General features: G+C 43.2%; 2 protein-coding genes across 6 annotated transcripts; one reads left to right on the plus strand and one right to left on the minus strand.

Moving 5' to 3' along the window:
* The first annotated feature begins 152 nt into the window (after positions 1-152).
* Positions 153-5,951, plus strand: rsph10b (radial spoke head 10 homolog B). Of its 3 annotated transcripts, none has more exons than XM_068583543.1 (19): positions 153-433; positions 509-584; positions 894-962; positions 1,111-1,284; positions 1,357-1,442; positions 1,522-1,642; positions 1,741-1,917; positions 2,134-2,239; positions 2,310-2,401; positions 2,508-2,703; positions 2,823-2,931; positions 3,324-3,403; positions 3,666-3,814; positions 4,005-4,109; positions 4,242-4,373; positions 4,587-4,646; positions 4,908-5,007; positions 5,185-5,442; positions 5,809-5,951. In XM_068583543.1, exons 1-18 carry the CDS (start codon positions 237-239, stop codon positions 5,391-5,393), a joined length of 2,238 nt encoding a protein of 745 aa, XP_068439644.1. In that variant the 5' UTR covers positions 153-236; the 3' UTR covers positions 5,394-5,442; positions 5,809-5,951. The 3 variants fall into 3 exon arrangements, with proteins under 3 accessions (XP_068439644.1, XP_068439645.1, XP_068439646.1); XM_068583544.1 differs by having other exon boundaries at positions 5,813-5,951; XM_068583545.1 differs by having other exon boundaries at positions 2,328-2,401.
* Positions 5,952-6,008: 57 nt separating this feature from the next.
* dlgap5 (discs, large (Drosophila) homolog-associated protein 5) lies at positions 6,009-11,835 on the minus strand. 3 transcript variants are annotated; one of them, XM_068583542.1, is made up of 20 exons: positions 11,679-11,835; positions 10,749-10,996; positions 10,475-10,662; positions 10,234-10,305; positions 10,098-10,137; positions 9,915-10,004; positions 9,698-9,784; positions 9,510-9,584; positions 9,357-9,385; positions 9,040-9,272; positions 8,719-8,892; positions 8,524-8,612; positions 8,256-8,416; positions 8,053-8,160; positions 7,693-7,942; positions 7,035-7,579; positions 6,773-6,905; positions 6,630-6,680; positions 6,417-6,460; positions 6,193-6,269 (listed from the first exon to the last, which is right to left on the minus strand). In XM_068583542.1, exons 2-18 carry the CDS (start codon positions 10,984-10,986, stop codon positions 6,634-6,636), a joined length of 2,559 nt encoding a protein of 852 aa, XP_068439643.1. In that variant the 5' UTR covers positions 10,987-10,996; positions 11,679-11,835; the 3' UTR covers positions 6,193-6,269; positions 6,417-6,460; positions 6,630-6,633. The 3 variants fall into 3 exon arrangements, with proteins under 3 accessions (XP_068439641.1, XP_068439642.1, XP_068439643.1); XM_068583540.1 differs by lacking the exon at positions 6,630-6,680 and having other exon boundaries at positions 6,009-6,269; XM_068583541.1 differs by lacking the exons at positions 6,417-6,460; positions 6,630-6,680 and having other exon boundaries at positions 6,009-6,269.
* Positions 11,836-12,133: the final 298 nt, after the last annotated feature.

A 12,133-nucleotide genomic window follows, 5' to 3' on the forward strand; every position in this document is an offset into this window, starting at 1 on the left:
CAAAGAATGGGGTAAATAAACCTGATTCGTCCCTATGTTATCTAGTTTGTGAAATAAGTGGCAGCGCTCTGGTAGTAAAAGATGTTGACGTTACTGTCTGACCCTTTTTGACTGAGAGCGGTTGCCGTAGTTGGTTGCTGTGCTAAATTTACTGTTACCACGGAGATGCTCCTATCTTCAGCGGGAGATACACGACCGACGCAAAATGAAAGTGGAAAGAAAAGAAGAAAACTACGATGACAAACAATGAACAGGAAAACGAGAAGGCGCACAGAAACGCAGAGCTGCGCCACACAGCGGGGGAACAAGAAACAATCAATTTAGTGGACTTTTGTACGAGTTTAAAAGTGAACCAACCAGACAGACAGGACGAGCAGCGCGATGACGACGACGTCCATGAACCCTCGACACTTTTAGGTTTAACTGTACAGAGGTACATCAGCCCTATATGGATATATATACACACATATACACATATATATATTATAATGTGGCGTCTCATTGACAGATATGAAGGGGAAACCTCTGAAGGCCAGTTTCATGGAGAAGGGTTTGCTTGTTTTGAAGGAGGTCATATTTACAAGGTACTATTGGAAATGATGCCACACATTGAAAGACAATATAGTCAACAATACAGCAAATGCATACTTAAGCCGAATGCGGATCATTTTGTAAATTAATTGGTCCATTTACCTAAATTAAGAATGTGTATGAACTGAACAGAAAGTTAAAGTAAACTTTAAATATTTTTAAACTACTGCAAATACATTTCTAACATGTTTTTAATGTCAGCTCACAATTTTACACGGCTTAATGCATTTGGACCAGAACTGTGCAATGCTCATATTTTCATAAGGATAAATAAAACCTGTCGCTACTTTGTTTTTCCAAAGGGGAGTTTTTCCAAAGGACTGATGGATGGACATGGTGTCTTCACAGGAGCAGACGGATTGAAATATGAGGTAGGGAACAATAATGATACATTATCATCACTGTAATGTACTTCAAGTGTTTCTTAAGCAAAGTGCTTCACAACAGCCCATGTCTATAAAACATCCTAAACATGCGTCATGTATACATGCAAAATATAATTTGTATCTAATCCATCAGGGAGAGTTTGTGTGCAACATGCCCATGGGCAAGGGCACCTACACCTGGCCAGATGGCAGCTCCTATGAGGGGGAGGTGGATAGTGGTATACGTCATGGGACTGGAACTTACAAATGTGCAGTAAATGGTGTGTCATACACAGGACAGTGGGATCAGGGCAAGAGCCATGGAAAGGTATGATCCACCAATTCATATCAGGTATATAGTCCTTTTATTCGTGTGTGAAATGTGTTCTCTTTGCGTTAGGGCACAGTGTATTATAACCAGGATAAAACCTCTTGGTACAAAGGAGATTGGGTGAGAAACAACAAAGAGGGATGGGGAGTAAGACGGTATGTATGGAGTACGTCGTCTAATCTGTAGCCTGAATGGCATTTGAACTGCCAAAAGGTGACACCGGTGTCTCAACAGCTACCCCTCTGGAAACATTTACTCTGGTGAGTGGAAGAACAACCTGAGACATGGAGAGGGCACGATGAGGTGGCTAAAACTGGAACAGCAGTATGTTGGGATGTGGCAGAATGGAGTCCAAGTATGAGAGCCCACCACTGACACCAAGTCAAGAAAAAAAGAATTTCATCCCTCTTAAAAAGTAAACCTGTTCATGTTTTTTTCATTCTTCCCTGGCAGCATGGACGAGGCACACATGTGTGTGTGGAGAGGCGAGCGGATGGATCTCAGTATTCCCAGAGCAATCAGTACACAGGGGATTTCGTTCAGGGTCAGACTCACGGCCAGGGAACCTTATACTATGCCAGTGGTGCGATCTGTGAAGCAGAACGGAGAGGGAGTCAAAAACATGTCAAGGTAGATCAATGATACAGAATTGCGTCTCATAGTCAATACACATTTGTCCCTGAATTCAGTTAAATTCCGGATGAGAGTTTGGCTTGCTTCGAAGTGGCAAATACTTGTTTTAATGATTTAAAAAGTCATTATTAATAGCAGAAGATGAAAGATCTGGCATCATGTGTATTACTATTATAAGAATTTGTAAAAGTTACTTCACTATATGGTTCATAGGCTATAGTCACTATTCAGGATGAGAAAGTTTTTGAAGGAAAGTTTGTGGACGACCAGACGATGACACACGACCTGAATGGCATCAAAGCCCCCTCTGCTCTGCCTGGTAAGTCCCCGAGAGTGCATTCAAAATGTTCCGCCGAGGTGATAATAAACAGCGATGTGTCTCATTACAGGTTCATCTATCTTAACAGAAGACATGGCTCTGAACATTGAATGTCTTTTGGAGAAAATCCCTGAAAAAATGCGCGACACTGAGCTTAAACTGGTCAGATCCCACTTCCCACTGCAACAATGTCAACATTTGATCTTTCCCCCATGTCCATTGTTTCACCTGAGTTCCTGTCCTGACTCTCGGGCTTGTGTATAAACAGGTGGAGTTTGCGGTGCTGAGGCAAGCGAAAGAGCTGAGGTCTGTCTATAGTTTCTACAGCAGACTCGGCCATACCCAGTCCCCAGATACAGATAACACCTTCCTGCTGACCCGCCTGCAGTTCTGGCGCCTGCTCAAAGACTGTAACATCCACCATCACGGCATCACTCTGATGCAGATGGAGCATTTCATCAGAAGTGAGAAGGACTAACAATCTCTCCTACATGCTTAATCCATTTTGCATATACTTGACAGGACATGGATAGCATCATAATTACTTTATTTAAATGCTTCATGTTCCTACTTTGTGTCTCAGAGGATGCTACACCAGCAGAAATCCACTCTCCTTTCGCCTCAATGCTTCTGCATCAGCTCCTCAGCAGTCTAGTGATTGTGGCCTACCACATCTACCATAAGGACATGGTGTAAGGAATGACGTCTCACAGAAGGAATTAGTCCAGCACTAAAAACCTGCAAAACTAATGACATTCCCATCAGGCTCAGCTGTACTTTGTGTTTTGTGCTGATTTCCAAACATTTGCAAGCTGACATGCAAATTTAAGATGGTGAACACGGGAACGTCAACATCTTAGCATTGTCATTGGGAGCATGTTGACACGCTGACATCAGCATTTATCTTAAAGCACAGCTGTTGCTCAAACTGTACATTAACTCTAGTGGCATAAGAGTGGCAAGGTATATGCTCAAAAGGCAACACAGGGACACAAAATAACTACCCCAGAAAGAAAAAGATTACAGTTTTAAATATATTCTTGGTCACTGATTTTGAGCAGAGAAACTTCTCTTCTTTTCACAGGTCACAAAACAACCTTGTGGCAGCCTGCTTTTCTAAGATGATGACGGACAACATCCTTCCTGATTCTAAGAATGTAAAAGGTGTTAACACTATACTATTATACTGTTATTCTGCTCATGTACAGATTTGTTGACAGAGAAAGATGATTTATTACGGCAAAAGACGAGTGAAGGAAAACAATTCTGTCTGTCAGGGGATTATCAGTTCTCAGGTTCCTCGTTTGTTGGGCGTTTTTGGATGTTTTGTCTGAGACATCAGCCACAGAAATGGCAGTATTCAAAACCCTTGTTTAGCTCTTTAATATGCAGTAAACGTCCATTAGCTGTGGCTGTGTTGATCCAGGCTTCCTGTTTAGGCAGCCGGACTGTGCCGCGGTGTCTGTGAGATACTCAAAGAAGTGCTGGGAAGTTCATCAGGCTTACTGCAAAGTCAATGTGACCAACAGCAGGGACCAGAGCATGACCTACCGACACCTGCTGTGGATCTTCAAGGTGCAACAGACTGAAGATTACCATGAAATTAGCTTATTCTTGAAAAATATGTTTTCTGTTTATGTTGTGTACTGTAATGAACCCAGAGGGATCAAATAAGTGAATCTCCATGATACAAAAAAAGAAAAAAAACAGCATTCAGTGCATTCATTTAGACACAGTGGTGATATGTTTATTTTACCCGTGCCAGGATCTCAATCTGCTGGACACTAACCTGACCACAGCGAGATTACTGCAGGTCATCACTGCAGAAAGCCGTGACCCCAGCAACCTGTCTGCCTGTATGGATCAGGAGGTCGGTCTGTGGTGTTCACACCAGTTGACTCATTCATTATTTTGTATTGTCATTCATGAACAGATTAGTATTCACCTGCTTACCTTTTGGGTGTCTTCTTCTTCTTTGTGTCACCTTTGTTGTTCACTTCAGATTACATTCCTGGAATTTTTTGAGGTTCTTCTGGGCTCTGCTGAGGTGAAGTGTCAGCAGGTTTCTGAAGGCCTGGTGGAGGGCCAGTCTCCATCCAGCCTCCCTGCTGAGGCCAGGACGGATGCACCTGAGGTGATTTACAAACAGCCCTTCCCAATCGGTCATAGCCTTTTTCAAGTCTCCCTTAAACTCTGCTCCTTAGATATGAAGAGTGTTGTTCTTCCAGCATACTGTGATTTAGTTGTTGTTGGAATCACAGATGTAGATGCAACTATAAGTAAAGCTGTGAATCCTGCACAAGAGATCAAAATAAAGAATGACTTTCTACAGTTTCTTTCCATCCAGGTGACAGCTCCAGTGGATTCCCCCGTCACTCCTGATATCTCCAGTTCCAAGTCAGTGGAGGTTGGTTGCAACTGGGCAAGCAAGCATGTGAAAATAATAAAATCACAATTAGTGCTTTACCAATGCACTGATTTGGTATGACAAGTATCTGCATTGGAAGTCACACATCTTTCATATGAAAAGATGTCTAAATATCCGCTAGTGATGTCAGTAGTTTGTTGGATAACGCTGCTTCTGTTATTAATAAAATATGCTGGGAGCTAGGCTATATGATTTGGCTGGAATCTTAAATAACACAATTGTATTTACATGTGATTACAGACAATTAAATCTTGTGATATAGCAGAAGCATCTACTGCTCAGGATGTGGAGAGTCAACAAGATGTGGAGACTGAAGTCACTGAGAATCCTCATTCTGCGGGTTGGTTTTTATTAGTTTTTACTTTCTCATTAATCCAAATAATGTCCATGGATGAATTGTAGAAGAGAAAATGACTTCAGCACTCTTCTAAACGCTATGTTCAGAAAGTTACAAGAACATTAAATTCATTGCAGCGACTGTATTGAATATATATATCACGTGTCATATTTCCTTTAGAGCAAAGTAGTGAAGGAAAAGGCGTGCTAACCAGAGGAACTGAGGATAAATACTGCGATGTGGAGCTCTGGAACCAGACGATCCATCTATTCTTCGACCAGTTTTTCTTCCCGGCTTTTGAACATAACCAGTTGGTGTTCAGAAAAATAGAGGAGAAGCGCCGCCACGAGAACCAGAGACGTATTTCTCTGGCAAAGGCCCAACAATGAGCCAGGTCGGACGTTTCAAGCAACACCCAGCAATCATTTATTTTTTGAGGTCAGTAGGTTGAGTATTTTGTAATCAATGTATAACTTCTTGACATTTAAGCAGATTCAACAGAAGCATTTCCCCCACAGAATGAGTTTAAATGGATCAACTTCTTTAAATGACAGAAATTAGATTTCTTTACAGAATGCATTGTGAGTTTACAGGTGTAAAAACAGCCTGGTGCGTTTGAAACAAGTTTTATGAGATGCTTTGAGCAACTTAAAACTAGACAAAAGCATCAATACAGCCACAAGATGGCATCATATCACTTTCTCTCCCGAAGCTTCCATTCGAGTATCATCTCTGCTCCTAATGCTCTCATTATTGTGCTAAAGACACGTGTAATGCCCAGTGTTATACTTCACTGTGTTACAGGTAGAAGGGGCATCAGGAGGCCGATGGATGACATGTGAAGCAGCACACAAACCCAATGAAGCAAGTTTTTCTGTACCTGAACTATCCACACAGTCCAAAAACAAACCAATGCCACAAGCCTTTAAATACAGTGACGAAGAAAAGCTTTGGATGTATTGCTGATTTGTGCTTGGATGTAAGTGAAGACCACTGTTCAATACTTTGTTGTAACAAGAACTTTAATTGTAAGACAAAACTATTTTCCAGGCATCTAAAAATAATATATATATATATTTTTTAAAAGAGTAAAAATAAAAGAAGTCTTCAATATATGCAGAACATTAAAACGCATAAGAGAATCTCCAGGTTGCACATCAGAGTGGAGGTGTGAAGACCATGAGGTCACTTGGACAGACAGACTGGCGTATCCGGTCCTTCAGGTCCGGGGTGAAGAGAAGCATGGCAGACTCGGCTGTCTGGGACTGAAATATGCACAAAGAAAAATACAGTAAGACTATTCAGCAATGATACGGCTGGGATAAAAAAGATACAGAAGTGATGAGTTCAATGTGAATTTAAAAAAAGGACAATATTTGAAATAGACATTTAGAAAAGAAAACAACTTTAACCTGTGGTGATTGAAGATTTAACGCTGAACGCACCGCTGGATGTGCTGTGGTGACCGTGAAAAGTGAGCATGACAGTGAGGGAAGAAAAGTAAAATGTGCAATTTAAAAACAAGCCTTTGCCAGAAGAAAGCCCAGTGTGGTATTCCCGCATAACCAGGTGAAAGTTGCAGCATAAGGTAAAAACAAACAGTGGCAGTTAGAACGACTACTCACTTCCTTAAATAAACAAGAATCCTAGTTTCGATATCTTCAAAGACTGCTGCACTGTTCGTATAAATGAGTGTGGTTAAGGTAAAAAAAACAGATGTATACATTGTGTTTGTGTGCATGCACACACACAAGGTCATCAACCCTACCTAGTTCTTGCAGAGTAAGCAGGTCCTCTATCTGACCTCCGGGACTCTCCATCTCTACATCCACCGCCATGGGGGACAGGCTGCCTCTCTGTGACGGCTGGAGGTAACGCTCAAAGTCCAACCCAGGAATTTCCTGAAATAACAAGAACGCAGAGCAAACAATAAATAAACTAATTGAATCATATATTTTAATGAATGGGATTCTACGAGTCCGTTTTTAATAAATAAGGAGAAATATAGTGAAAACTGAAGATCAGTTTACCTCAAGAACAGAGTTGTCCGGTGTGAGACACACAGACTCTTGGGCCTCCAGAAGACATGGCACAGCAGGAGGGGAGGAGAGTGGAGGCTGGCTGGGAGTCACACAGGGTGACAACGTGAATCTCGGGGGTGATGCGGGCTCAGCGGCCTGGCACACTGCTGGAGCCGTTACGCATGGAGACAGAGGGAGGTCAACGTCAGCAGCGGGTTCGCGTCGCTCCTCGACAAGTGAAAGCACGGTTGCGGGCGTGCTCAACTGAGGGGCTTCCTTGACAGGTGAGAAACAAAGGGAGACGTTGACAGTGTCCTTTCTCCCCCGAGGAGTGCCACGTTGAGACTTTGGCTCTCGTGCTGGGGTTTGGTCGAGGGTAAGACAGAGGCGGGCCGGAGTGTGGATGGGCTGAGCGGGAGAGTTGATGGTGTGAAGGGGCGTCTGGGCAAGGGCAAGGGATTGCCTAGTGACTCTCCTAGGTGAGAGGTAGTTGGGGCAGGGAGAGGCCTGAGGCAGCACGGCAGCACTCAGGCGGACGGATCTCTTCACCGAATCTACAGACACGAGACAATATGACGACATGATGAGCGGGGGGAGGGGGAAGAACACAGGCAAACGCCGATGACACAAGAAGCTGGGCTTCAGCAGTTAGCCGTTTTTCTCTCACCCATCGGTCTGGCTGGGCTCTCCACCTGGAAGAAGCCTCCGTCAAAGACAACTGGTGGTTTGGGCGTGGCCTGGGACTGGGGTTCCCCAGAGTTCAGGCCGGGGTTGTCTGCATCGTCTCCAGCGTCTTTTGCCACTTTCGTTGCCTCGGCTGCCTGCTGTTTGGCTTTCATGGCCGCTTTCACAGCAGCCAGGCGGGACTTGGCTGACACTTTAGTTCCTGTTGGCTTGGCAGGTGCAGCTGATGGTTTCTGTCAAAAGCACAGTCCAGGCATCTTGTCATGACACCTTTTGCTCCAAAACAGCAACAAACCTTTTTGAAATAATACAACGAAAAAAATAATTTAGAACTGGTCTTCACCTTCACCACTTTCCTTTGTCGCGGCGGCAGCTGCGGTTTGTGCTCCTCCACCCAGCCTCGGCTCTCTGCTTCTTTAAGAGCGCCAAACTTTCTGTGGACATCCTCTACCTGAATAATGGCACAAGTACAAAGCATATATAATAATCCTTCTCCTTACGGATTTGGGGAAAACAATGTGTTGTCCCTCTCTTGTGGACACTCACCTGGTAATACACCATGTCCCAGAATCCCTGCAGGTCAGTACAGGTGGTGATCTTCTCCCCCCGGCCCAGCTCACAGTCGTCCACCAGACCGCTGAACTGTTTGAAGCGTTCCTTCATCAACAGCCTCGCTTGACCCACTGCTGTACGCATACGGTCTCTCACTGAACACACATGGGCAAAACAAGAAAAACGTTTAGTTAGGGAACAATGTCTTTTTTTAAATAAGAGACGCCACAAAATAGTGACATATTTAGGATGGCACACTCACTCTCTTCTGGAATGGACTCATCCTCCACTTTAGGCTCCCAGTGGACACATAGAGTAATCAGTTTTTCTGTTTCAGTGGTAATTTCCAATCTGAATAACATACAGAAAAAGAATTGTAAAAATGTTGATCAACTGAAAAGTAATTGGAAAATATGAAAGATCAACGACGAGGAAGATTTAAAAAAAGGGATGCCACCTGAAGTATGGTACGTCATGGTTTGATTCCAGAGGGCTGTCTGGAGTTGGGGGTATCATTGTGGGAGCTGTACAGGGAAGAGAGTGGCACGGGGGTTTTGGGGGAGCGCATTCACTTGGCTCAGCCTGAGGCTCAAATTTGAAAGCAGGGACCTCTGGGAGACTGAAGCTGGTGCTAGGTAGGAAGAGACACAGCACAACATTGAGATAGGAAACCACTCAAATGATCACAGGCAAATTAATATCTCTGGTACCTTGTCGTTTAAAAAAAATTTAAATATCTCAATAAAAACTACAAAAAAAAAAGGAAACTCAGACAGACCTCGGTGTAAGGAAGGCGCCTGCTGAGCGAGGAGTGAGAGGATCGAACTTGAAGGTAGACAAACCAGTGGGAGCCTGGAATGTAAAACCTTTTGGAGCAAAAGAAGAAAAAGAGGATGGCGCTTCAACAGGATCCACAACAGGGACAGAGTCGGTCGGGACTTCGTCCACCACCATGTTTTCCTCCTCTGGGCAGGGTGCCGGGCCGGGGGGACAAGGTTTGTCCTCATCCTCCTACACAACACAAAGACAGTCAACTAAATAACCAAGTAAAGATGTACTGGTAAAATTTAGTCACAGCTTTAAAGAAATGCTCACCTTGGCTACAACGGGGTTGTTGAAAGTTGCTGCATATTAAAAAAGGAGAGATGGACATACAATGGTATTAGATAGCAATTAGTCATATGGGAAAAGTTAAACTGATCAACAGTTTCTTAAATTGGATGGCTCTATATTAGCATTTAATGATACCTTGACAGTTATTTTCTCTGTTTGAAAAGGGGGCCACATGGTTGATCAACGCTTTGCTTCTGGTGGTTCTTACATCTGAGGTTAAGGAGAGGAAATCAGGATTATTAAGAGCAGTTGTGTCAAACAATAGTAAAAACTGTAAAACTAATCAACTGTGGCCCTGGCACAGTGCGTATCTGCAAACTTACCCTTTGGTTTGTCTTTCAGCACAGGAGCTGCCAGAACTGGAGGCCTGTTGGCTGCTCTGGTCCTCGAAGCTCGTAGGACAGGGGCCACTTAAATAGGACGCCATGACACAGAGACACAGATTGAAATGCAAATATGGGAACACAGTAGGGGGAAACCATCACAAGAGCCGGCCTTAAGGTCCAGTTATGCGTGCACATTTTTATTCTCATTACTTACCTGCAGAAACTTGAATCTTGGGAACAGCCGGAGCAGGTAGCTTGACAGGAGCGACCCGGCTCCTGGTTGATCTGTCCACAGCAGGCAGAGCTGTGGGAGAGGCAAGAGGTCAGATCTAAAATACACCAGGTCATGGAAGACGGTATGCTTCTTTGGAAATAAAGGGACATTGGATATATTTACTTTTTTTTGCCACAGTATTTCGATCCTGCATCTTCATAGGCTGTAGAAAGGTCAAGAAAAGCCACAATGGGCAAATTAATTTTACTTTTAAGGAAGTTAGTATGAGAACATAATATGAACAGTACGTTAGTATTACCCTCTCAATCTGCTGCTGCTTCATAGAACGAGTGACTCTGGCACTCTGAGATGAAGCCATGTTCACTTTTGTCTGAAGGACAAGCAAAAATGACATGTTGATCATTTAAAAACATTCATGATGATAAATACCAACAAGACATACCTCCGTTATAATTCACGTCATTGTATTTAAAAGGATTAGTGAGGCAGATAATTACAGTAAATAGTGTAAACATGTCTGTTAATGAGTGCCTCCTCACCTCCTTTGCTCTGGTTGAGGCAGATGGGACTACGGGCAGAGAGGGAATGATAAGGGTGTCTTTTGGATGATACATGCCCGTCTTGAAAACCCCTTTAAGCTCCCGTTCTCTCTTTTTCTTCTCATTCTCAAGAGCCTTCCGCTCTTTCCAGCGCCCAAGCTGTTTCATCCTTTCTTCTCCAGCCAGATCTTGGAAGAAAAACAAAGAAGGTGATTGCTGTGAGTGCCTCATTGTGAACATGTTATCAGGCTTTAGTTGTAAATTTCAGCCATACCTTTAGCAGATTTGGCTTTGTTCAATGTCTTCTCCTGAATGGTTGACACGTTGGCCTGAGCAATGGAGGCATCAAGGGAAGACATTTCCAGCTCTGGGAGCTCGGCAAGCTGCCTGCGGGTGTTTACGACCCGTTCACGGTTTTCCTTCTGGGACTGAGACCTCCTGCGGGACATTTTCACTCTCAGCATCGACACACTGGTGTCCCGCTGGCGCAGGTGGGCAAATTGTGATTCCATGTTCAGGTATCTGGAGTAAAGAGGAGAGAGGCAATATATGGTGCATTATAGTCATAGTTATGAGAGGTACCATGACACATCCCAATGGATGTGCTAGTAGTTATGCCATCTGGCAAAACATTATGAACTGAAAATGTATCAAAATAAGGAATCAGAGACTGTTGTAAAATACAAAAGTAAGGCCGTTAACCAATTGGAGTCTGTATAGATTATAATTATTTAAGTCATAAAGATAATGGCAAATCACGGCCATCAGGATTTAGCTGAAATAAAACGTCTCCCTCTCAATAATAACTTTAACGTTATAGGATTTTTTATTATATATGAGAAAAACTCTAACAGCACAATGTACACAATAACACGACGATAGCTACGTAGCGTTATCATAAACAGTGGTTAAACAAAAATAAATAAAATCAGACGTTAATGTTGATCAAAGCCCGAGTGATTAACGTCAGACGTGGTCAACGAAAAAGTCCGTGAACACTCAAATAAGTTAGCGGACATTGGCTTGTTCGTGGTAAACGTGAACACGTTAGCCAGCAACAGCTAAAGAGCTCAACTGACGTCCCCGTGAGGACCGAATCATGAACAAGAAGCGCGTCCGACTAAACTCACGTTACCTGGTTCAGCAACGAAACCAACGGCTCAATGGTCTTCTTAGATAAGACATAAGGACACGTATATCTTACCTTGTTCTCTCCCCCAGAAAAAATCGTTATAAAAACAAACTTCCACTGCTGGCTGTCCAGTAAAAATAAAACTCGTCCAGCCTGAAGAACACAACAATCATGGCGGGTGACTTTTTGAAATCCATCGAATGTGACGCTGATTGGCTGCGGAGCGACTCGTTCGGCGATCGCTGATTGGTCCTTTTTGTTTCTCTCTTCTTCTTCAGATACTGTTTTGTTGGTAACCATTTGAGGAGTTGATGGCATCTACTGGTCTGGAGTGTAAAATGAAAATTAAACAGTAGCATTTGATCACCGTTTGCTCTTCCTGCCTTCTCAAAATACTAAGCTACCAAAAAATGATTAAATCGAGCCCTGATACAGTTAATATCTATGATCCCTGGCATGTTCCAATGGTAAATCCTGTTTGCCGATTTTATATACAGAAATGATTGCTATAAAAGCACAAACAAATT

This window comes from Clinocottus analis, unplaced genomic scaffold (assembly GCF_023055335.1).
Source record: "Clinocottus analis isolate CAN_PGR_092001 unplaced genomic scaffold, fCliAna1.0.p SCAF_19, whole genome shotgun sequence".
NCBI classification, from domain to species: Eukaryota; Metazoa; Chordata; class Actinopteri; order Perciformes; family Cottidae; genus Clinocottus; species Clinocottus analis.

Bases quoted from the DNA above. Each gene is read 5' to 3' on its own strand.
- rsph10b (XM_068583543.1), top strand. From the start codon at position 237: ATGACAAACAATGAACAGGAAAACGAGAAGGCGCACAGAAACGCAGAG. The intron at 585-893 runs GTACTATTGGAA...GTTTTTCCAAAG, and splicing joins AAGGAGGTCATATTTACAAG to GGGAGTTTTTCCAAAGGACT. The intron at 1,443-1,521 runs GTATGTATGGAG...GTGTCTCAACAG, and splicing joins GAGGGATGGGGAGTAAGACG to CTACCCCTCTGGAAACATTT.
- dlgap5 (XM_068583540.1), bottom strand. From the start codon at position 10,986: ATGGAATCACAATTTGCCCACCTGCGCCAGCGGGACACCAGTGTGTCG. The intron at 10,138-10,233 runs GTAATACTAACG...ACCTTTCTACAG, and splicing joins AGCAGCAGCAGATTGAGAGG to CCTATGAAGATGCAGGATCG. The intron at 9,273-9,356 runs GTGAGCATTTCT...TGTGTTGTGTAG, and splicing joins ACAACCCCGTTGTAGCCAAG to GAGGATGAGGACAAACCTTG.